The sequence below is a fragment of the Onthophagus taurus genome, chromosome 10 (assembly GCF_036711975.1).
Source record: "Onthophagus taurus isolate NC chromosome 10, IU_Otau_3.0, whole genome shotgun sequence".
Classification (NCBI taxonomy): domain Eukaryota; kingdom Metazoa; phylum Arthropoda; class Insecta; order Coleoptera; family Scarabaeidae; genus Onthophagus; species Onthophagus taurus.
The window spans coordinates 4,689,700-4,711,283 of NC_091975.1; the positions used below are offsets into that span (position 1 = coordinate 4,689,700).

General features: G+C 31.1%; 3 protein-coding genes and 1 long non-coding RNA gene across 7 annotated transcripts in view; 2 read left to right on the forward strand and 2 right to left on the reverse strand.

The window, feature by feature from the left end:
• LOC111428408 (uncharacterized) overlaps window positions 1-21,584 on the reverse strand; it is a 23,550-nt gene continuing 1,966 nt past the window's right edge. The window contains exons 2-3 of one of the 2 annotated variants that reach the window (XR_011641679.1): window positions 6,226-21,247; window positions 5,066-6,176 (exon numbers count right to left, since the gene is read on the reverse strand). This is a non-coding gene — a long non-coding RNA (uncharacterized lncRNA). Of the gene's footprint in view, window positions 834-5,065; window positions 6,177-6,225; window positions 21,248-21,584 lie in introns of those variants that run through there. The other variant, XR_011641678.1, reaches the window with a different exon arrangement.
• LOC111428397 (cadherin 89D) lies at window positions 769-18,073 on the forward strand. Of its 3 annotated transcripts, XM_023063899.2 has the most exons (17): window positions 769-976; window positions 6,478-6,595; window positions 8,893-9,023; window positions 9,075-9,233; window positions 9,673-9,781; window positions 10,052-10,380; window positions 10,444-10,917; window positions 10,981-11,458; window positions 11,511-11,847; window positions 12,348-14,595; window positions 16,051-16,269; window positions 16,392-16,480; window positions 16,603-16,686; window positions 16,737-16,805; window positions 16,857-17,072; window positions 17,370-17,756; window positions 17,817-18,073. In XM_023063899.2, exons 2-17 carry the CDS (start codon window positions 6,529-6,531, stop codon window positions 18,007-18,009), a joined length of 5,589 nt encoding a protein of 1,862 aa, XP_022919667.1. In that variant the 5' UTR covers window positions 769-976; window positions 6,478-6,528; the 3' UTR covers window positions 18,010-18,073. The 3 variants fall into 3 exon arrangements, with proteins under 3 accessions (XP_022919667.1, XP_022919668.1, XP_071055616.1); XM_023063900.2 differs by lacking the exon at window positions 769-976 and having other exon boundaries at window positions 6,481-6,595; window positions 17,820-18,073; XM_071199515.1 differs by lacking the exon at window positions 769-976 and having other exon boundaries at window positions 6,481-6,595; window positions 17,370-17,752; window positions 17,817-17,894.
• LOC111428405 (mitochondrial pyruvate carrier 2-like) lies at window positions 1,715-4,185 on the reverse strand. Its single transcript, XM_023063908.2, has 4 exons — window positions 3,851-4,185; window positions 3,728-3,768; window positions 2,007-2,203; window positions 1,715-1,919 (listed from the first exon to the last, which is right to left on the reverse strand). The coding sequence occupies exons 1-4, from the start codon at window positions 3,933-3,935 to the stop codon at window positions 1,847-1,849; spliced, it is 396 nt and encodes a 131-aa protein (XP_022919676.1). The 5' UTR covers window positions 3,936-4,185; the 3' UTR covers window positions 1,715-1,846.
• LOC111428400 (neuropeptide SIFamide receptor-like) overlaps window positions 19,197-21,584 on the forward strand; it is an 18,477-nt gene continuing 16,089 nt past the window's right edge. Inside the window, exon 1 of the mRNA XM_023063902.2 lies at window positions 19,197-19,749. Coding sequence (XP_022919670.1) covers window positions 19,203-19,749 — 547 coding nt within the window. The 5' untranslated portion in view covers window positions 19,197-19,202. The remainder of the gene's footprint in view (window positions 19,750-21,584) is intronic.

The window sequence follows — 21,584 nt, forward strand, 5'->3', positions numbered from 1 at the left end:
TCGTTTGGTTTTCAATGCGGATACTCAACCTGCGCAATTTAAATTTTTAATTTCACACTAGTTCAATAACAATATACAACAATTTAGTGCTGAATAACAACTTAAACTGGAACTAACACCAGCATTAAAACTAACATTACACCTAGAGCTAGATACTAAAACTAGAGCTAATATTACAACTGACAACATTCTGGAACATTCACTGGAAATATTTTCAGCTAACACTAGCTCTAGAATTAACGCTAGACCTAGAACAAGAAACATAAGTTATATGGTTTTAAATTTAATAACGCCATCTTTTGCCCGGCGATCGTTTCTATTGGTAAGAAAGCGCGTGTATTGGAAGTTTAATATTATAAGAAACTTAAATAATCAGTACTACTATATTTATAAAGATTAAGAAATGAATTTATATCATAATATAAATGATAAATGTTTATAAAAAGTAAAAATTGAATTGATCATAGCTTATAAATAGGGTTGTTTCTTAAAATAAAATTAAAATAACTGTTAGTTTTGATTAAAAGAAGACAAATTAACTCTTTAAATCTTCATTTACCATATGGTATTTTTTTAAATGACTTTTTACAGTTTGTTTAATATTATTTTGCTAAAACTGTTGAAGAAACGTTACTTTGAGGACCATATCTTTTTATATAAAACCGGATATTTATTTCACCTGCAAAACTTCACTTCCACTACCTTCTACCTTCCTCTTCTTCACTGTATAACAACCGTTGGAAGAGCTTTTGCACCATAAACCGACTCCGCGCCGAAGAACATTCGCGTCTTGACTTTCCTCATTGGTAGACCAACTCTTAAGAGCTCGTTCTCTGTTAAAGTATTAGTTATTAATAAAGTAGTAGTTAATACTTAAAAATTAAAATATTGTGTGTGAAGAACTATTTAATTGTGATACATTTTCTCTGTTAAATTTTGAAAACGTTTAATTGAAGTTATTTGTTTTTTTATATAGGTAAGTTTTTTTATTAATTAATGAATTAATTAAAAAGAAACCTCTTTTTGCAATTTCACTTCAAGTTTTAACAGGAAAACGTTACAATTACAACCGGTTCGACAAATCCAGTTCGCATTTCCGGATTAGGATTTACGTGTAACACTTTTCCGAATTTTCTCTTTTTCTTAGAGCCCATTTAATAATAACAAGTTTCTCAAACAACACAATTTAATTTAATTTTTCTTAATTTTTGAAAAAATAAAAATCGATTTTATGCACATTACACAATCGAAGTGTTGAAATAAAGATGTAATTCCGCTTTTATGTCCTCTTATTACCTTTTACGTCGTCGGATAATAAAAAAAAATTAAATTGTAAAGTGTAAGTAATAATATTGTTATATTAAGTTAACGGGGTTCTTTGAAAGTCAAAGGATAAGTACGCAAAAGTGTGTCAAACATAAATAGCAGTTAATATTAAAATTCTTTATTTTATAACTAACGATACAATATAAATCATTTCTTAATTTTTATGAATACCTCAAAACCACAATTTTTTTTAATTACCACCAACAACTGATACACTTTCCCTTGAGAAATCGAAACAAACCACAACGTACACGAAACTAGAACGATCCAACAAATAGATTGATGTTAAATAATAACTTTTTTTTACATTGCGTGAATTAAACGAAAAAGAATTGGTTGCTTTTCCCTTTTCAATCATTCTGTATCCAAATTAGAAAAGAAAACAAAATTTAATAAGATTTTATTTATTTTTTATATAAAAAATACAATTAAATTAAAACTTAATAAAAAAAATAGTTAAAATCTTGTTTATGTACCGTAAAATTTAACTATACTACACAAAGATCTTTTAATAGCGATGTCACGCAACAACTTTTTCTTGTGAAACTGCTTCTGTTTCCTGTTGTTCCTTGCCTTTTACATTGTAATGATAACTATAAAACAAGAATCAAAGAAACTAATCAGAAATTGCGTAAAAAATGAAAAAGAAAGCTTTTTCATGTAAATTAAATGTAACTTACTCGTAAGCTCGGTATAATTGAACCGATTGCGTTAATCCAATGAAGAAATTTACGCTAAACAACCCCCAGTTTTTAGGGATGATTACCAACGAATATCTCGACCAGATAAAACCGGTAGCCGCTAAAGCCCCGCATTGTTGCACACTTAAATTAGATGCCGGACGTGCTAAGTCGCTTATCCCAGCTACGACTAATCCCTAAAATAATTATTTTTTGAATTTAAACAAAAAAAAGTTGTACATTAATTTTAGAAGTGGTCGTAACCCAGATCAAAACACGTTTTGAAACGTCTATACATAATTAGAAAGAAGATTCTTTGAACTACATCGCTCTAAAGAATGTCAATTGCTCCTTGTAATCTCCTCCCCAAGAGCAATTAGAAACGCACGTTTAATTTATTTTAGTTCAGAAGAAGTGAGTGCAATTAATTTTCTTTCTCATCCAGAAAATCAGGAAATCAGGTCGAACTAAATAACAATTGCACTCATAGGAGTCATAAAATAAATAATAACCAGTATTGATGTTACATCTAAAGAGCTCTACTTTAGAGATCGATATCTTAGTGACCGTTATATGAACGTTAAATGAAACTTATTACAAATCACTGAATGAATCGCGAGATAAACGATAAAGTCCTTGATTTTTTAACTCCTCAAATAACATTAATATCAAAATTCTATTATTTATTTATTGACACATTACACGATCACTTTTTCATATACATTATACGTTAAAAACGTAAATAAGAAATGTTAAACAACAATGTTGGCTTACACTAGAGCGTGGCAAAATAAATATAAATATAACCATTTTATACGTGTTCAGGAACACGTCAAATTTCTGTCAAAAATAAATTGGAATGTGGCTAAATAAATATAAGTGATCATTCATGTCTGGATATTATTCAGAAGCAATTTAAATTACTTTTTGTATACACCAAATAATATGGTAATAGGTAATAGCCGTCTTAAAAGACGTATGGCTAAACCCGAATGTTTCTAGGTTCTAGGTCTAGTGTTAGTTCTAGTTTTAATTGTTATTCAGCGTAGTTATTGAACTAAAAGTAAAAAACATAGAACTAGAAATGTTCCTAGTTCTAGGTTTGGTGTTAGTTCTAGTGTTAGTGTTAGCTCTACACTTTTAGTTGTTATTCAGTTTTAAATTGTTGTATATTTTTCCAACTTAATACTTCCAATATAATATTCAGTGATTAGTATATCGATCCCCAAGCTCAAGAATTTTTATTTATGAAATTAATAATAGATTTATTTATAGCTATATCAAGAAAATAATGAAATAGGTCTTCTTGAGATCTCTTTTCTCGCTAGATTACGGTAGTTTTGAGAGAACATCCAGCACATGCTCTATGGTCTTTTATCCGAGACATGATTACATCGGATCCTATTAGTTCCACCTTGCGTCCTGGTACACTTACCGGTTATTATGCGTTATGTATTATGAATACATAAATAAAACCACTAGTTACGTAATATACATACTTGAAAATCAACATAAAGTGCATTAAAAAAATGGTATGAAACTTACTTGAAGTTTAAAACTTTCCAAATCTTAGCAAACAAAAATAAATTGGAGCTAATTTAAAATTTATAGATCAAGATTATCTTATACAATTCAAGGTCATTTAGATAACACAGATTTTTTTAAATGTATTATTATCTTGATTTATTATTATTTAATTAGCACTTAATTCATTTTCTTACCCATTTGACAACCGGTGCCCAAAAATGTACAGTTTTTGGCCCTAAAATTCACAAAAATAATCAACCTTCCCAAAAAATTATTAATATTATTACGAAGTTATACACATTTCTCAACTAAATTACCTGCTTCGTGGTTCCAAATTGGTTGCAATTTCGGCGGAACAAATTTATCTAACACGCTTATAGTTCTTCTATATAAAGCAGCCATAATAATTCACCACGAAACAAAAAAAAAACTGTTTTTGTAAACGGAAACTGATTAAATGAAAACCGAGAGCCTCTTGGTCAACTGGGAGAAGTGAAACTGTTCGTTTATTCGTCGAGAAGGCAACAAACGTGTTATTTGCTGTGACGTTGCGATTACGTTTTAGTTGTGTTGACCTTCTGTGGTCATTCCAGGGGGGGAAATTATACCGTTTTTAATCAACATATTTCGGTTTAAAAAATCGCTGAGTAATTATTAAACAATTCTTGTACCAAAATTATTTCATATCATTATTTTGAGATATTTTTTGCAAATATAATCTAGATTTCTAAAATCTTGAATTTCTTTTCAATTATAAAATTTAATTTTATTTTATTGGGTACAAAACAAAGTGAAAGTCTTCGCGATTGATATAGTTCACGCTTACGCGAATTTTATAAAGATTAAATACAAAAGTAAATAAATCATTTTAGACGAGCGGAAGTTAGATTTTCTTTTTTACGTAACTAGACCGGGAAAGAAAATGTGCAAGGAAAGTTTTAATTTAAGATTATTGTTATTGAGTAAAATTATTACACGTTTAGATCCAAGATAAGATTTTAAGATATTAAAAAAATAGATGTAAAATGGTCAACAAAATACTTCTATTTATCGAGATAAAAAACCCACCGAAACTGTATAAATACTCATAAAGTTTTAAATCGTTTATTTTAAATTGAAAATTTGGGAAATCACAATGAACGTCTTAATTGTTTTAACAACATTTTTTGTTGTTACTCTTTGTAATCAAAATTTAGAAAATCAAAAAAATGTAAGTATAATATAAATTTTTAAATTTAATTTATTTTTTGGTTAAATTTTAGTTAAATCTTGATTTCTACGTCGAATTATCGAATTTCCCCAACGATTTATTAGAATATACCTTATCAAAACTAACCGAAGCTTACGAACAGCATAATTCGGACGTTTTAAAAATCGTTCCGCATGTGCAACAGGGTTTATATGAGAGGGACGATGAAAAAAATTGGTTCGTGGTTGCAAACTACGATCAAACCGCTTTCAGATTTAATTTATCTTTGAGCGTAACTGAAACGACTCACGGCGACAAATATAGTATTGGCAATTTGCTCGGATGCATTAAAACAAGCTAGGAATTTTTATTTTCAGAGACAGCAACAACATTATACACGTGTGCATATTATAAATATCTGAGAATTAAATTAAAGTTAATTGGAATTTCAAGATGATTTTATGAAATCGATTGATCTATTTTAACACTTTCTCTCTTTAAACCATTTCCTATTCAATTCAAAAAGTACACGATCACCAACCATATGCTTTTACAGCATAAATAATTACATTTATTACCATCGTAGTAATTATTTCCTAGATCTAGATAATAACAAAAAGGAAAACGATCTTTTCGAGTACTTTTCTCTTCCCTATTTTATAATAATTATAACATAATAACATACATTTTTTTATTAACTTAGTAATAAACGTGCCCAATTTAAATCTCTTATTACACACTAGCGCCATCTTTTGTTGGCTAGTTTCAAGTGACAAGATTTAAATGAATACAAACATTTTGATAAACTCCTGTTAATATTTATGAAATGATTTTTATACAAAACAGGTAAATAAAAGTAAGAGATGTGCGGCTAAATTCGAATATTTCTAGTTCTAAGTCTAGTGTTAGTTGTAGTTTTAATTGTTACTCAGCTTTAAATTGTTATATATTTTTATTGAACTAAAAGTAAAACTAACATTAAACCTAGGAAATAGAAACATTCGGATTTAGCCGTGCATCTCTTAAGATGGCTAAAACCTAAAATGTTTCTAGTTCTAGGTTTAGTATTAGTTGTAGTACTAGTTGTTAGCTTTACTTTTAGTTGTAAAATATTAATAATTTATAAAATGTATTTAAAACGTTTATTTCGTACATCCCAATAAATTCCCAATCAAAAAATGATCAACATTACTTTTAAATTTAACGTTAAAAAGTAAATAATAATGTCCTCTTAAATTAAAACTACTCCGATTTGAATTGGCGATAACAAACCACTCGAAATCATTATATTCTTCTTTTAATTCGTTTCCAACGAACTTCACGATATCTTTTACATTTGAATCGAAAATTTCGTACGCCGCCGAAACGGCCGCTAAAGAAAATTCAAATATTTCTTGAGGCATTTCTTTTAACTCGACGTCAAAATTAACGTCTTCGTCGTTTATTAACGAAGTCTAAAAATGTTAATGATAAATAAGCTAAACGGGTATTAATCAAACTTACCGGGTTTGTTTGATGATAAATCGAAAATAAAACCAGAAATGTTAAAAGACACGTTATTAAAGTGAAAGTTAATGATAATGGTTGCATTTTGTGTAAAGTTTATACTACGATTGAAAATGATTTTGGTTTATCGAAAATCGAATCTTAATCGAAATGATTATCTAAGTTCCAATTAAAGTAATTAATTGAGTTAAATAATAGGTTATGGTTATTGATTAATTACTTATTAATTTTTTTTTGTTATTGTTTCAGGAATGATTTCGAATAATTTTTTAAATCGTAATTCGATAACCGATCGATAGAATGGATTGGAATTTTGGACTAATCTTTTTATTACTCGGATTTTGTTTCGATTTGCAGAATGTTTTTGGTAAGATCTCGTTTGATAAACTTCTCTCTATAAGATAGTGTATATAAGATAATCAAAAGAATTATGAACCACAATGAGTCACTTCGATGAGTCAAGTCAGTTCAATCACAGCTTATAAGAATGACTCGTTAATAATCAATAAAGGAAACAATCGAAATAAATTAAAGCAAATCAGGGCAAATAAAGCAATGAGAGATAAGTACGAAGTACGAGTATGGCAGCAATAGATAGCCATCTACATGAGTATGTGGTCTATAGTCTGGCATGAAAAGAATTTTGAAGAAAACATGTGAAATAGTAGCAAACATAGTAAATTGACAATAATAAGGCATTGTTACCAACAATAAAGCGTCACATACTTAAATTGTTCGGTCATGTAATACGGAAGGACTGCATAGAAAAACTTATGATAGAGACAAAGGTTAATAGCTAAAGGTAGATGGCACCATGGCACAAAAATGACAAACTTTTCCAAATCAATGACTATAAAGTCACAAACTGTAATACATCAACAACATGTTGTATGAGTTACATAAAACATGTGAAGTAACCTATAGTTCATTTTTTTGCTATAATACCTGTCAAATTGTTGTCAAGTTGGCAAAATTAACAGGGAGTTTTGTTTTATCATGTTTTGAAATAAATATGTCACATTGACGTTTGAGCTTTCGTTATTCAAAAAGAAAAGATGCATAAAAAATCTTGTGGGGTATTTATTTGCCATTTATTTACCTAGAAAAAGTGTTTTGTTCTATTTAATTACTTTGTAGCACGTTTTTACAACAAATATGTACTTTATTAAAGTCGAATTTATCTAAAAATGTATAACCTCAACTATTTAGTTACTGAAAATGTTACTAAAAATCAGGAAAACAACATAAATTTTGTAAGGGTTCTAGATAATACCAACAGAAACCCTAAAAAATGTACATTGACAAGTATTATAGAAAAAAAACGAACTATACATGAGAAATATACGCTAATATATTACATTAGATAATTTTCTAGTAGATGGTAGAAGAGGAACTAATTATGGTGTCTAAATACGCAATACATTTTTTGATTACTCCTTTAGTACAATTCTGAATAATGTTATTTGTAGTGTTTGCAGTGTAATGTGATTTCCTACTAAATGCGGTGTATTGCGGTCGGTCGATATCGAGTAATAGCCTACATTTACGCACTCGGCTTTACTACACTAATAATGTTATATTAAGTGTTAAATTTCTAAACCTCAATTTATTTTGAACTAAAACTAATCTAAAAACACAAAATGTTCGTGTTTAGCATACAAATCATGTGAACGAACGATTGTATTGACATACAACCTTCTTTCATCTGCCTACCACCTCAAAAAAAAATAAAGAAAAATATTAACTCGTACAATTAGAACAACCGTGAGAAGTGAACGAGAATTCTCGTTTAATCTTTTTGTTTCCTGTTTCGGAATTGAATAGAAAACCGTTTTTGTAAACGTTTTAAGCAACAATCTCGGCGTATTGGTTAAGAGGGAAATGAACGATTTTATAGGAAAACCATTAAAAGCTTTGAATGACTCATTAATCATATCTTTTTCTTTTGAAAGGGAGTTTGAGAAAAATGAGGAAAATAGATTTTCTTGAAAAGATAACAACTTTAAGAATTTCTCTTTCGCATTACACTTTCTACGGCGTCGTCATGTATCATTATATTAAATAGAAGAGTACGGGAAGCGAAATCTGTAGCGAAAACCGTTTTCGCCCTAGATTCTAAACAACAATTATGCAAATCAGTTAAAAAGAAAATGATGGAGTAATAATATAATTAAATTATTATCATCAAATGTTGTTTTAACCAAGCAACAACAATATTATTCAACTCGAAAATTTGAATCTTGCTTTCGCAATTTACTTTCATTTTGTGGTATTGCTTGAAAAACATTTTATGTTCTCCGGGCGTCTCACCGCATAACAGAAAGATTTCCTTCTGCGTATCGCTACGTCGTGCTTAATATCCCGAACTAACTATATGTTACGGTCGTGGTGCTCTAAAATGCACTCTAAAACCTACGTGTTATTATTCTGAAAAACAGACAGAGATAATACACATAATGAAATTATTTCATCACGAGTATCTCGTTATTCTTGTTATTTATAAAATTATTTCTTACGTGCCGTATATTTAATTATAACCTAATAAGCGAATCGTTTGCACATACAATTTTAACCTTAACACAGCGTTAATTTTTATGCGAGAATAATTACTGGGTTAGTATAATCGGGTGAATGGAAGTAGATTAAGCAATTTGTTTTTTGTAGGTTGCCAATTCTTTCCTCCAGGAGAATACTTAAGATTTGTAAGAGTTCCTGAAAATTTCCGCGTAGGCGAAGAAATCCTTATCATAGATGTCTTCCCAAGAAATAAACTCACCTTAAAATCCATCGACAAGGTAAATAACCTTTTTAAGAAAAAAAATTTTTAATCTTGTTAATGATTTCAGGATGGCGACGCCGATTTCTTCACCTACAGAGATCTCAATCGAACAACCGTTTCCTTACTATTAGCAAGATCATTAGACGACCTTGTAGATAGAGACAATCCGCGAAACGTACTCAAATTCAAGATCTTATGCGATTACAACACCAATAATGACGATGTCGTAAGTAAAACTATAAAAATTCTTAACACTTTTAAAACAAACTCTATTTTGCTTTCACTTTTCGCGTTTAATAACAGGAAACACCGCTTCTAATCTTTAAAATTATTACTCTATCATTAAAATCATTTCAAGCATTCACCATTCAATACTGATCTAATTTCTGAGAACAAAAAAAAACATCTTAATTAGTTAGTTCTCTTTATCACGTTGATTTCCGTTAGAAACATCGAGAAAATCGAATACGACAAAACTGTTAAGAATATCGCATTAAGGTTTCCATCTGGTGGACAGTTAAAAAACGGTAGACGCCGTAATCGGAACAATTCTTGTTGCAAACGGCTAACGAATAGAGACATTCTATTACGGTATAACTGGGTTTAATTAAACTAAGTTAGAAACGTTTAAAAAATTTAATTTACTAATAATTTAATTCTTTTAGGTTTCTTCATCTTTAGCAGTGACAGTTTACGTGGAAGACGTAAACGATCATTCCCCCGTTTTTGAAAAGGCACCTTATCAATTAACGATCGAAGAATTAACTCCGGTTGGTAAGTAAACCTGTTAATTTAAATTACATCAACATTCTAAGTTACAAAACGAAATTCGTTCCGCTCTCGTTTTTAATTTATCTCTTTAAAACGGAGACGTTTAAAGTTCAAAAGAGAATTGTTAAAATCCATTTTACACAACATACACAAATCCCTTTCACCACGAAAATCAACAATTCTTAAGCAATTTAAATTGCTTAAGAGAATATTAAAGGAACTAGGAAGTTTCGTTCTGCCACAATTTCAAACATGATTGATTGCTGTTTTTAGGTTTGACTATATTCAGAGGAATTCATGCAACGGATCGTGATAAATCGAACACGCCTAATTCGGACGTACAATACTCGATAACCGGCGGTAACGAAAAAGGTAAATTCGGACTTGATGCTCACGAAGCTTTCTTGATTTTAAAAAAACAACTTGATTTTGATAACGGAGATCGCGATTTCGTTTTAACGATAACCGCCTCTGATCGGGGAATCCCCCAATTAAGCTCGAACGCAACTATAAAAATTGTAGTTCAAGACAGCGATGATTTACCGCCGAAATTTACAAAAGGTGTCTATCGGACAAAAATTTCCGAAAACTATCCTTTAACGGTGAGTTTAGAATTATCTTTTATTTAATAGTTGCAATTTGAATAAATTTGAATTTAAATTTAGGGTGAAAAACTTCATAGTCGCCTTCAATTTACGCCACCAATTTTCGCATTTGATCAAGATGTTGGAATTGACACCCCAATTCGTTACGATATTTTAGCCGGAAATGAAAGACATCTTTTTTATTTGGATCATGTGAATGGGTCGCTTTTTTTAGATCGCGAAATTGATTTAGACGCGGAAAGATCGTTACCCGGAAACACGTTTGTGCTCCAGATTCAAGCATCTCAAATTGATAATCCTTTAAAAACGGGGGTTGCGCGGGTTGAAGTTGAAATTTTAGATATCAACGATAATTTGCCTGAATTTGAGGTCGACGTTTATAATATAAGTATTGTTGAAAATCTCCCAAATGGATTTAGCGTCTTACAAATCATCGCAAATGATCAAGATCAAGGTGATAACGGCGAATTTACTTATCAATTGGATGATAAAACTAAAGCTTTTACTTTGGATTCAAGAAGTGGGTGGTTAACTGTAAGTACATTAATTGGGGTTATTTAATACAAAAGTTGATATATTATTATTTATTATCAACAGGTAAGAGATCAAACCGTTTTAGATCGCGAAAAACGTTCCGTAATTAAAATGCGCGTTTTTGCAAAAGAAAAGGTGCCGAGTGTAATTCCGAATTCATCATCTCCATCCTCAGTTTTAGTTGAAATAACGTTATTAGACGCGAACGATAATAACCCGACGTTTATCCCTAATAACATTTACGAATTCAACGTCACTAACGATGCCAAAATCGGCGATAATGTTGGGCAAATCCACGCAATCGATCCCGATTTAGGACGAAATGGAATGGTGATATATTCGATTCAAAAAGGGACCACTTCCGGTGGAAATCACAGCTTAATTCCTTTTAAAATTGATTCAAAAACCGGACGATTAACAATTAATGGAAATTTGTTCGTAGGGCGCCATCTAGTTTTCGTCGAAGCAGCTGATCAACCGATTAATTTAAGCGAAAAAAGAGTTTCATTAGCTGTTGTAACAATAGATGTCATTTCGAAAAGTAAATTAAATCAATATACAATAATAACCTTTAAGTAATTAATTTGTTTTAGTCAATTTTGATGGTATTCCTGAATTTATCGGCGCCCCTTATGAATTTTGGGTCGGCTCAAACGTAGGAATTGGAACGAGTGTCGGTCAAATCCGCATGAACGATGACGGCGACACACGAAAATCTAAATTATATGATTTAAGCCATAGTTATCACGAAGGAGTCCCATTTGCGATCGAAGAACGATCGGGAACGATCGCCGTCGTTAAAGAAATTTTAAATTTCGACCGGATTTTATACGAATTCGAAGCCATCGTTTTAGATGAAAACAATAATCACACATCAACCACGGATGTCACAATCCACGTCGTTGATTTTGACGACGACATTTTCTTAAAGTAAGTATCAAAACTGTCTTGGCCGGTAACCCGTAGCAAAGGAAGTGCGCATTGTATACATTCAAAGCTATCCACACTTTATATTTACACCAAGAACGGTAGAACAGCGGCATAGCTGAAAGTCTACGAAGATCTCCCTTAGATCAATGTCGAATTCCCATGTGCGTCTGAGCATCTCTTTTACTGTAAATAGCTGGCCAATCTGCGTGGCCTATAACCTGCTTGATAATCACCTATAATGTCGTCTGTGTATTATGTTGCATATTTTTATTGCACTAAAACTAGAAATAAAACTAGAACGTCTTAGGTCTGGAGACGCACGGCTAAACCCGAAACTTTCTAGGTCTTGTGTTAGTTCTAGTTTTATCTCACTTCAATAATTTATAATAGTACTCCTTGTTCTACGCAACTTACCGGCCAAGATAGATTTGCCAAACAGTAATTATTATTCTAAAGTTCCCTTTATTATATACATAATAATTATATATTATATATTTTAGAACAACAGCATCCACACCAATCGAATTCCACATAAAAGAAAACCAACCTAAAAAAATAATCGGAACGATATTAAAAAATTCAACACTAAAAGATTTAAAATTCACAATTGCAAATCAACGCGATTTCAAAGATAAAATATCAATCGCATCAAACGGAACTTTGTTCAGCTTAAAACCTTTAGATCGCGAAGAAACCTCCGTTTATCGATTAACGATAATCGGGGAATACACAAAAAAGGGAAACTCAATAAAAACCGGTGTTTTTCAAGTAAACATTTTCATCGACGATTTAAACGATAACCCCCCAAAATTCGAACGAGATTTCTACGAAGGTCGAATTAAAGAAAACAGCATCAGCGGAACCGAAGTGGAATTAAATCGGTTAATTCACGTCAAAGACATCGATCAAGATGAAAATGGGGAATTTACGGTGCGTTTAACCGGAAATGGATCGGAAATGTTTCGTTTCGATAAAAACTCGGGTCGAATTTTTTTCAACTCCGGTTTTAATATACTCGATAGAGAAGAAATCGATGTTTATCATTTAAAAGTTTTAGCCGAAGACAAAGGAGGTTTAAAAAATGAGGTTGATTTAAACATTTTTATCGATGATGTTAACGATAACGCACCAGAGTTTGATTTAATTTATATCGGGTTAAATAAAGGGGTACAAATTATTGAATACGATAAAAACGGGGCTAAAGTTATTAATCTAGAGAATAACATGGAAAAGATTGATGGAATCTTCCCATTAATCTTCAACAAAATTAAAAATAAAAAAGAAAAAACTTCCCCGATTTTAAGTCTACCCGAAGACACACCAATTGGATCAATCATTTTAAAATTAATAGCACACGATAAAGATTTTGGCGAAAACGCCTTAATTAAATACGAATTAATTTCGGAAACATACATTCCCAAATATGATAATATTAACTTCCACTTTAACCAATTTTTCATGGTAAACCCATCAAACGGAGAGGTGTTAATCTCAAGAAATCTCCCAGCAGAATCCGAATTTCGCCTCAACATCTCCGCAACGGATAAAAATGATCTAAAAGACCACGTCGTTGTTAGAATATTTATAAAAGACGTTAACGATCACCAACCAGTTTTTAAAAAATCATCTTATAGCTTCGATGTTGAAGAAACCAACATTTCGGGGAAAATTTTAGGAAAAATTGAAGCAATCGATGGTGATTTTGGCCAAAACTCCAATATTTCTTACACTTTAATTGATTTAAAAAATAATTATTTACCGTTTAAAATTTCGAAATATGAAGGAATCTTAAAAGTGAATGATTCTTTAGATCGTGAGAAACAAGATAAATACTCATTTTATGTCCAAGCTAAAGATAACCCACAAAACGGAAAATTTTTATCAACTTTAGTCAACGTTGTAGTTAATGTTTTAGACATAAACGATAATAAGCCAATTTTTTATGGTTACGACGATCTTAAATCAACAACCCCGATTTATTTAACAACAATTTCTGAAAATACTCCAATTGGAACTCCGATTACTAAAGTGTTCGCAAACGATTCTGATTTTACCGGAAACGGAAATGGGTTAATCCTTTTCGATATTCCATATTCAACAAAAAATTCAAATTTATTCACAATCGACTCTAAAGAAGGAATTGTAACAACGATAGGGAAATTAAATTACGACCAAAATCATCGACATAACTTGTCAATAATCGCTTCCGATTTAGGATCGCCAAGTTTAAGCTCAACGGCATTACTCTCAATTAATATCTTAAAATCAGAAATCAAAAAAACCAATGAAACTATTCAAAAGCCAATTTTTGATCACCGTTATTACGAAGTTGAAGTTGAAGAGAACGTTCCAGTTCCTTTAAAATTATTAACATTAAATGTAACGGAACATTACAAAAATTATCGATTAAGATTCACCATCGTAGACGATAACACAAACAAAAGAATTTTTAAAATTGATCCACGAAATGGCTCTTTATACATAATTGAAAGCCCCGATCGAGAAAAAATCGACCGATACGTTTTAAAAATAAAATTGGATCAATACAAAATCGGAAGAGATATGACTGTAATGGTTTATCCGGTTACAAACGAAAAATTAAACGATATTGGATTCAACGAGGTTAAAGTTGTTGTTAGGGTTACTGATTTAAATGATAATGCACCAAGATTTACAATAACTGGACGACCGATTGTCGCAGCAATTCCGGCAAGTGCTAATTATGGATATCAAACATTAAAATTGCAGGTAATTATTCATTATTTGATTAAAACTCGTATTTAAAGTTATTAAACTCGATATAAGCAATGCGCTCAATAGATGGCGGTGTGAAAGGATTCAAAGTTATGAATTGGAAAATAAATCGAAACTAAATAAAATAAATAAGATTTACAATGAATCACGACGAAAAATCTACGAAATTGTGAGATTAAACAATTTCTGATTCTCGTAAATCTTTAAAAAATTATCTTAATTTACAATTAAACGATAATTGAAGTCGAGAAGAAGTTATTTAATAATCTAAAATTCAATTTATCATAAAACTTACCCAAAATCAGCAAACAATTCACTTTTATACACTTAAATCAGAACTTATTTTGACATTTGACAGATATTACTTGATTTTGACGCGTCTCACAAGATGGCGTATTAAGTGGTGAAAGTACAATTTAAAAAAATTAAATAAAATTAATTAAAATAAAGTTAAAAAATAAAATCAATAACTTATCTAAGCATTTTATGAAATTAAAAATACAATAAATCTTGTGTTAAACATTAAACAAATTAGTTGAGTGATTATATCATCTATATCGATCGGATGCTCAATAGATGGCGCTGTCATACAGTCGCGGTTTTGAACTCAAAAATATAATAATAAATTATATAAAAATATTCACAAAAAAAGTATAATTATAAAATCTTTGTAAATATTTGATTAAAATTTCGCGTTTAAATTCATTCAACTCGTTATCAGTAGTTAGATTATGACACATGATAATATACGCTCAATAGATGGCGCTGTGACAGAATTCAAGGTTTCAAGTTTAAAAATAAATCAAAACTAAATTAAATAAATAAGATGTAAAATGAATCACGACGAAAAAGGTAGGGTTACTTCAAAATACACCAATAAAAGGGTTTAAGAAATAAATTAAATCTTCGAAATTGTGAGGTTATACAATTTCTCACTCATAATTCTTAAAAAATTACCTTGATATACAATTAAGCGATAGTTGAAGTCGAGAAGAAGTTATATTTAATAATGTAAAATTAAATTTATCATAAAACTTACCCAAAATCAGCAAACAATTCACTTTTAAGCACTTAAATCAGTATTTAGTTTGACATTTGACAGATATAACTTGATTTTGACGCGTGTCACAAGATGGCGTATTAAGGATGAGAGTAAAAAGAATTAGATAAAATTAAAATAAAGTTAAAAAATGAAATTAATAACTTATCTAACCATTTTATGAAATTAAAAACAAAATAGTACAAGTTGTGTTAAATATTAAACAAATTATTTGAGCGATTGTATTATCTACAAAGGTGCTGAATAGATGGCGCTATCATAGAATCGAGATTTTGAATTCAAAAATATATTGATTAATAACTTTAAATATTGGTCTAAAAACGATCTCAAATTTTATTTGTTATATTTAATAAGTTGACTTATCTCAAAAATGATTTTTTATATTTTAGGCAAAAGATCCCGATTTAGGTATAAATGGTGAAATTCGCTATCAAATCATAGGTCGCGCGGATGAGGCTACAAAACGTTTTTCAATCGATCCTGTAAGCGGTCAAGTACGAGCAATTTCAAATTTCGTTAAAGATGCTGGAAAAGTTTATGGATTTGATGTAAAAGCGACCGATAAAAAAGGAGCGGACGATGGAAAATCGTCCATTGCCAACGTTTTTGTACGTTATTTTCTCATTTTTAAACCTTCACTACACGTGAAATATTTAATCTAAAAAATTCCTAAAAGATTACACGAACTGAATACCAATAGAATCGATCGAAAAATATATTTTTTATACAGGTATACGTTTTGGATGAACAAAAACAACTTATTATGATAATGGGATCGGAACCTGCCAAAGTTGAGAATGGGATGGAAAATATTACTTTGTAAGTTAAAAAGAAAACTTGTTGAGTTAGTAGACTTAGTTGATTTATTTGATCATTTATCTTGTTTGAAATTGAAAACGAATTGTTAACATGTTAACAAGCGAGTAATTTACATTTTGTAGGGCACTTTACAACACCACTGGATTTGATATTCGCGTCCGGAAACTCGAACCTCATTCAGATCGGAAACAAATTGATGCCACAGCGTGAGTACCAACGAAAAACACTCTTTAAAAAATGAAATCCCTTTTTTTAGCACGGATATGTATTTATATGCCGTCGATCCTTTACTTAACGTAATCGTCGATACGGATGTTTTACAAAAGTAATTATATTAGCGTTAAAAATTATATTGAATCAAAAAAGAATTTTTTAGAGTTCTACAACAAAAACAAGAAGAAATTGAATCAAATCTAAATCAATACAAGCTTTTAGGATTATCATCGGGTTCACCAGAACACAGCTTAAATAAAAGCCAAAAAATATTGTTAACATCAATGGAAATAGGAATAATAATTTTAGCTTGTTTGGTGTTTGTGGGTGCTTTAGGAACAGCTATAGGCATATTGTGTTTGAGAAGGAGGAAACGCAGGTGAGGTTTAAAGCGAAAACTTTATGATGATGTTGCCGCCAAAGACAATTATTTGGCACTTGTGCTTAGCCTGCGGGCGACAGAGACAAATAAGACTTATTAGAGTAAAAGGGGGAAAGGGGAAAGCTGTCGGGAACGAGGATTCTGGGAGAGCTACCGAGAGAATATTAATTAGTCGAGACATTTTGACAATTAAACTCGGATTTGCTTGGGTAACAGCTGTAATAAACACTCTGCGGGATTTAGGCTTGCAGTTGATCTTAAAGTTTCTTTTTTAAAATCAAAAATTTTTTTTAGATCACTTCAAAAAAGATACGGTCAACAATTAGGTTATACTTTTACATCAACCCTCGGAAAACCAACATTATTTCCTTCAACTTATGATGGCACCGGAATTCATTACGGCGAATCCGTAGCTTCCGGCCCGATTCATCAACGTGGTACCTCAGCGATAGGTTATCGCCACCACCACCATGATGTTACATGCCCAAGATACTTAATAAATAACAAACGAGTTTTAAGAGGGGAAAATCACCGAAATAGTCTTGCCGGTTTGGAAACTTCGATTACTTCGCTACATTCAAGCGGGCACGATTCTGGAATTGTGGATAATGTCGCTGTTTTATGTCAATGCGGTGGCGGTCAATCCAGTAATGGTCAAACTTCAGAAGAAGATAGTAGTAAGTAAGTATTTGAATTGGTGTAATCGGGGAAAATAAATAAAATAATTTTAATTTGTTTTAGTAGTTATGAAGATTCTTTGAAATCGATTCCCATGAAGAAACGGGATGATCGTAAAAGAGAAAGTGAGAATCGGGGATTTTCGGAAGAATATCTTCATCGACCTTCGTTCGTGCACAAAAGAGCTGGGAATAACAATACAAGTTTGATGATTGCTGGGGGAAGAAGATCGAGCGAACGATTAATGATTGCTTAATTAATTTAATAAAATAAAAAAATAGATGATTTGAAAGTTACCAATAAACTAATAATTAAGACTTCGCTGTACATAAATTTATATAAAAAAATTGAAATGAGTCAATATCTTTTTAAGGTTAGATTTAAATAACATTACTAAACATAATTAATAAATTAAAAAGAAATTAGGCCTACAGTGCAATAAATAAAACGATTTAAACCTTGTTATTAATTAAATGTTTATACCAAAAGATTTCTGTTGAGAGTTTTTTGTTGTACTTAAAAGCTTCCTTTTATCCTTGGATTCCCCGCAAAATAAAAAGGTAAAAAATGGAGCCTCCATTGTTCTTATTTACTTTATAATTCGGTACTTTCCGGTAGGTCAGGGCAATTTACTGGTAGGAAACCGCTTAAAGAAGTCACGGTCAGAGGAAAAGGGACCTCAAAAAACGAGTATTTACTTAAAAACAACAATCTGAATGTTTTATATTCATTTAGGTCAAGAATAACAAAGAATTTTGTTTATAAAATTGAGTGGAATGAACCTAAAACATTTTACGACATTTTACAGTAGTGCTAATAAAAAATTTATGAACCATTTAAAAACGTAAACGTTATTACAACCCCTAAAACGTGAAATTAAGAAGCTGAAGAATTCCAAATCAATAAATAATCGATGATTTCCATTTTAACACGAACTATGCAAAATTATTACAATTTCCCCTTCGGTTATTATTACCATCACCGGATGTTGACACTAAAGTGAATATCAATTATACGCGTTTCGAATACAACCCCGAAATACCATTTGCATAACACCCCAACTTGGAATTTCAAATTCCTAATCAACATAGACACAATTGTTAACATCATTTTCCTCACGTCACTTCATCTTCATTTTAAAATCAACTTTAAAATTGAAATCGATTTTAAATAAGTATTAAATTCAAATAAACATTTTTTTGAAGTTTCACTCTGAATCCTTCAAGAGTTGGAAGCTCTTCGGATGAGGGTTTTATGGGGGGCGCAGGCCCGGACTTCTTCGTCGCACGCAACCCTCCCCCGGAAAAGAGACCCCATACGCCAAACTACTCCACTCTACGTCCGATCGTTTTCACAACCGGACGTTTCGAAAACAAACTAGGATAATTATGAAAATTGGAAAATAGATTTATTAAAATAAATTAATTTAAATAAAATGGATTAAATAAAATGGGTACATTTAAATCAGAAGATTCGAACCAGCTCGATTTATCCTCTTTATACCTCGAACAAGACACTTTTAATAATAATAATAATAACGAAATTCGAACAGAAAATTTATTATCCACCCAAGATTACAAGATGTTGGCTGTTGAATTTCACGGAAACGTTCTGGAAGCGATGGTTGCTTACACGGAAAGTAGCAGTGAGGTGATACAAAAAGCTGGAATTTTTGAAATTGGAATTAAAGCGAAAGGAGCAACGACGTTGGTGATGAACTCGTCTTCGTCAACAGCGGTAAATGCAACCGTTGAAAGCGTTTTCGTGCCGGAACTATTTTACAGACACTCGATGGCGATGACCGTTGTTTATTGTGTCGCGTATCTTTTAGTTTTCGCGGTCGGTTTGGTTGGAAATTTCTTTGTAATAGCCGTCGTGTTTCGATCACCAAGAATGAGAACGGTTACTAACTTTTTTATCGTTAACTTGGCTGTAGCGGATATTTTGGTTATCGTCTTCTGTTTACCAGCAACATTGATGTCCAACATTTTTGTCCGTAAGTAAATTTATTATATTAAAAAATGTTTACGAGTTGAATTCAACTTGAACAAACTTTCACGTAATTTAACTCGAACTCGGTTTATTCGAGTCGATTCTTACCCAATAAGAAAAACAAGAATCACCCCTATAACTATCTACAATAAAAACACTTCTCCCTCTTCCAAAAAAGAGATTTAAGTTCATCGCTCCCAAATATTCTCAAAAACATTTCCAAAACACTCAAAAAATCTCAAATACAAAGAAAGGATTACTATCTACTTACAAAGTGAATATAATTCGAATCAAATCCTGGTTCTTTTCCGAAGAAGAACTATCGCAGAATATAAAGCAGTATGCAAATATGGAATGAAGGAAATCCACCCACACCTTTTACACACAGAGGTAAAAGGTGGGAGATAGAAAGAGATAAATCTTTTTTCGTGGTTTCTTTTTATTTTTAAGAAAAGAACGCGAGTCGAATCGGTTTTGAGAATGGGAACGTGCCCCGGTATGAATGCCGAAGGATTTTTCTCAATGAGATTAGAAGCTCGGATTTGGCGACAAGCAACTCATAACGAACACCCTCGAACTGATTGGATCCTATTGGGTTTTCGTCGATTTTTTTACACTTACTTTGATTAAATCGAACGATAGCAGTGGTCGTAAAAATTTATTTTAACAGCTTTCCGCGTCAGAAAAGGTTCAGATCGAAATTTACGATGCGAACAATAAAGGTTATTACAAGATGATTATTAGAAAGATAAAATGCGTAGAATTTGTAAAGATTAATATTGCAGTTGATGATTACTTCTTTAAAATATCCTTTTTTTTGATTTTGTCATTATTTCCAGATAAACCCATGGTCGGATTTCGTACATTTTGTTGTTATTTTTTTGTTTTTTCGCCTCCTCTTTGGTCTTTCATACAATTTTGAATACTTTCAATTTATTCCTTTTAAATCAGGTTCTCAGATAATTGAATTCGGGATTATATCGATTTAACATTTTACAGATATTTTATTTGTGTTGCTTGCAGTTTTTATTTGCGAAAAGTAATCTTACAATTTTGTTATCTTTTTATCTTCTATATAAATTTTGAAACATTCTTTATCGTTGGATTTTGATGAAATCTTAAGTATTTGAGTTTTGTTGATTAAATTTAATCCAACTTAGGTTCGTTTGAAATTCGTTTGAAATTGGGTTGATTGTATAATTGAAGTGTAAAATTGTACTGCATAAATTCCAAATGTAAGAAAAGGTTTGAAATCATACCACATAGAATACAGATTTTGAACTGTAATAATTTTGTGATGTTATATCAAATCCAGCTCCTCGCCCGCAAGCGACATCGGCGAGTTGAGGCGAAAACGTTTCTGATACAACTTAGTAAAGATATAAAGTCTCTTAGAAAAAGACATTTACTCTCAATACTCGAAAGTTGACAATTTTGTGACCTCGGCGAGTTGAGACAAAAACGTTTCTTACACATGTTGGTAAAGATATACCTAAAGTATCCTACAAGAAAAACATTTCCTAATTATAATTTAATAGTAATAAATAAATGTTAATATTGTAATACTGTTAATATCGATCCGGCGAGAAGCCGGAGTTCTGTTAACGGGAAGGGGGCCTAGATTTACTGCCTGCACTACGACAAATCGTGCACTTTTTTATCCGCGTTTCAGTATGAAATTTAATAAATTGCCTTTGGCCGTTCGCCAACCAAAATATATACACCCCCCATCGACTCTTATGCGTTTTTCAAGCCATATAAATGTATTTTGAAAATGTTCAAACTCCAAAAATAATAAGATAAGGTAAATTTTATCATATTAATTATTTAATTTTAATT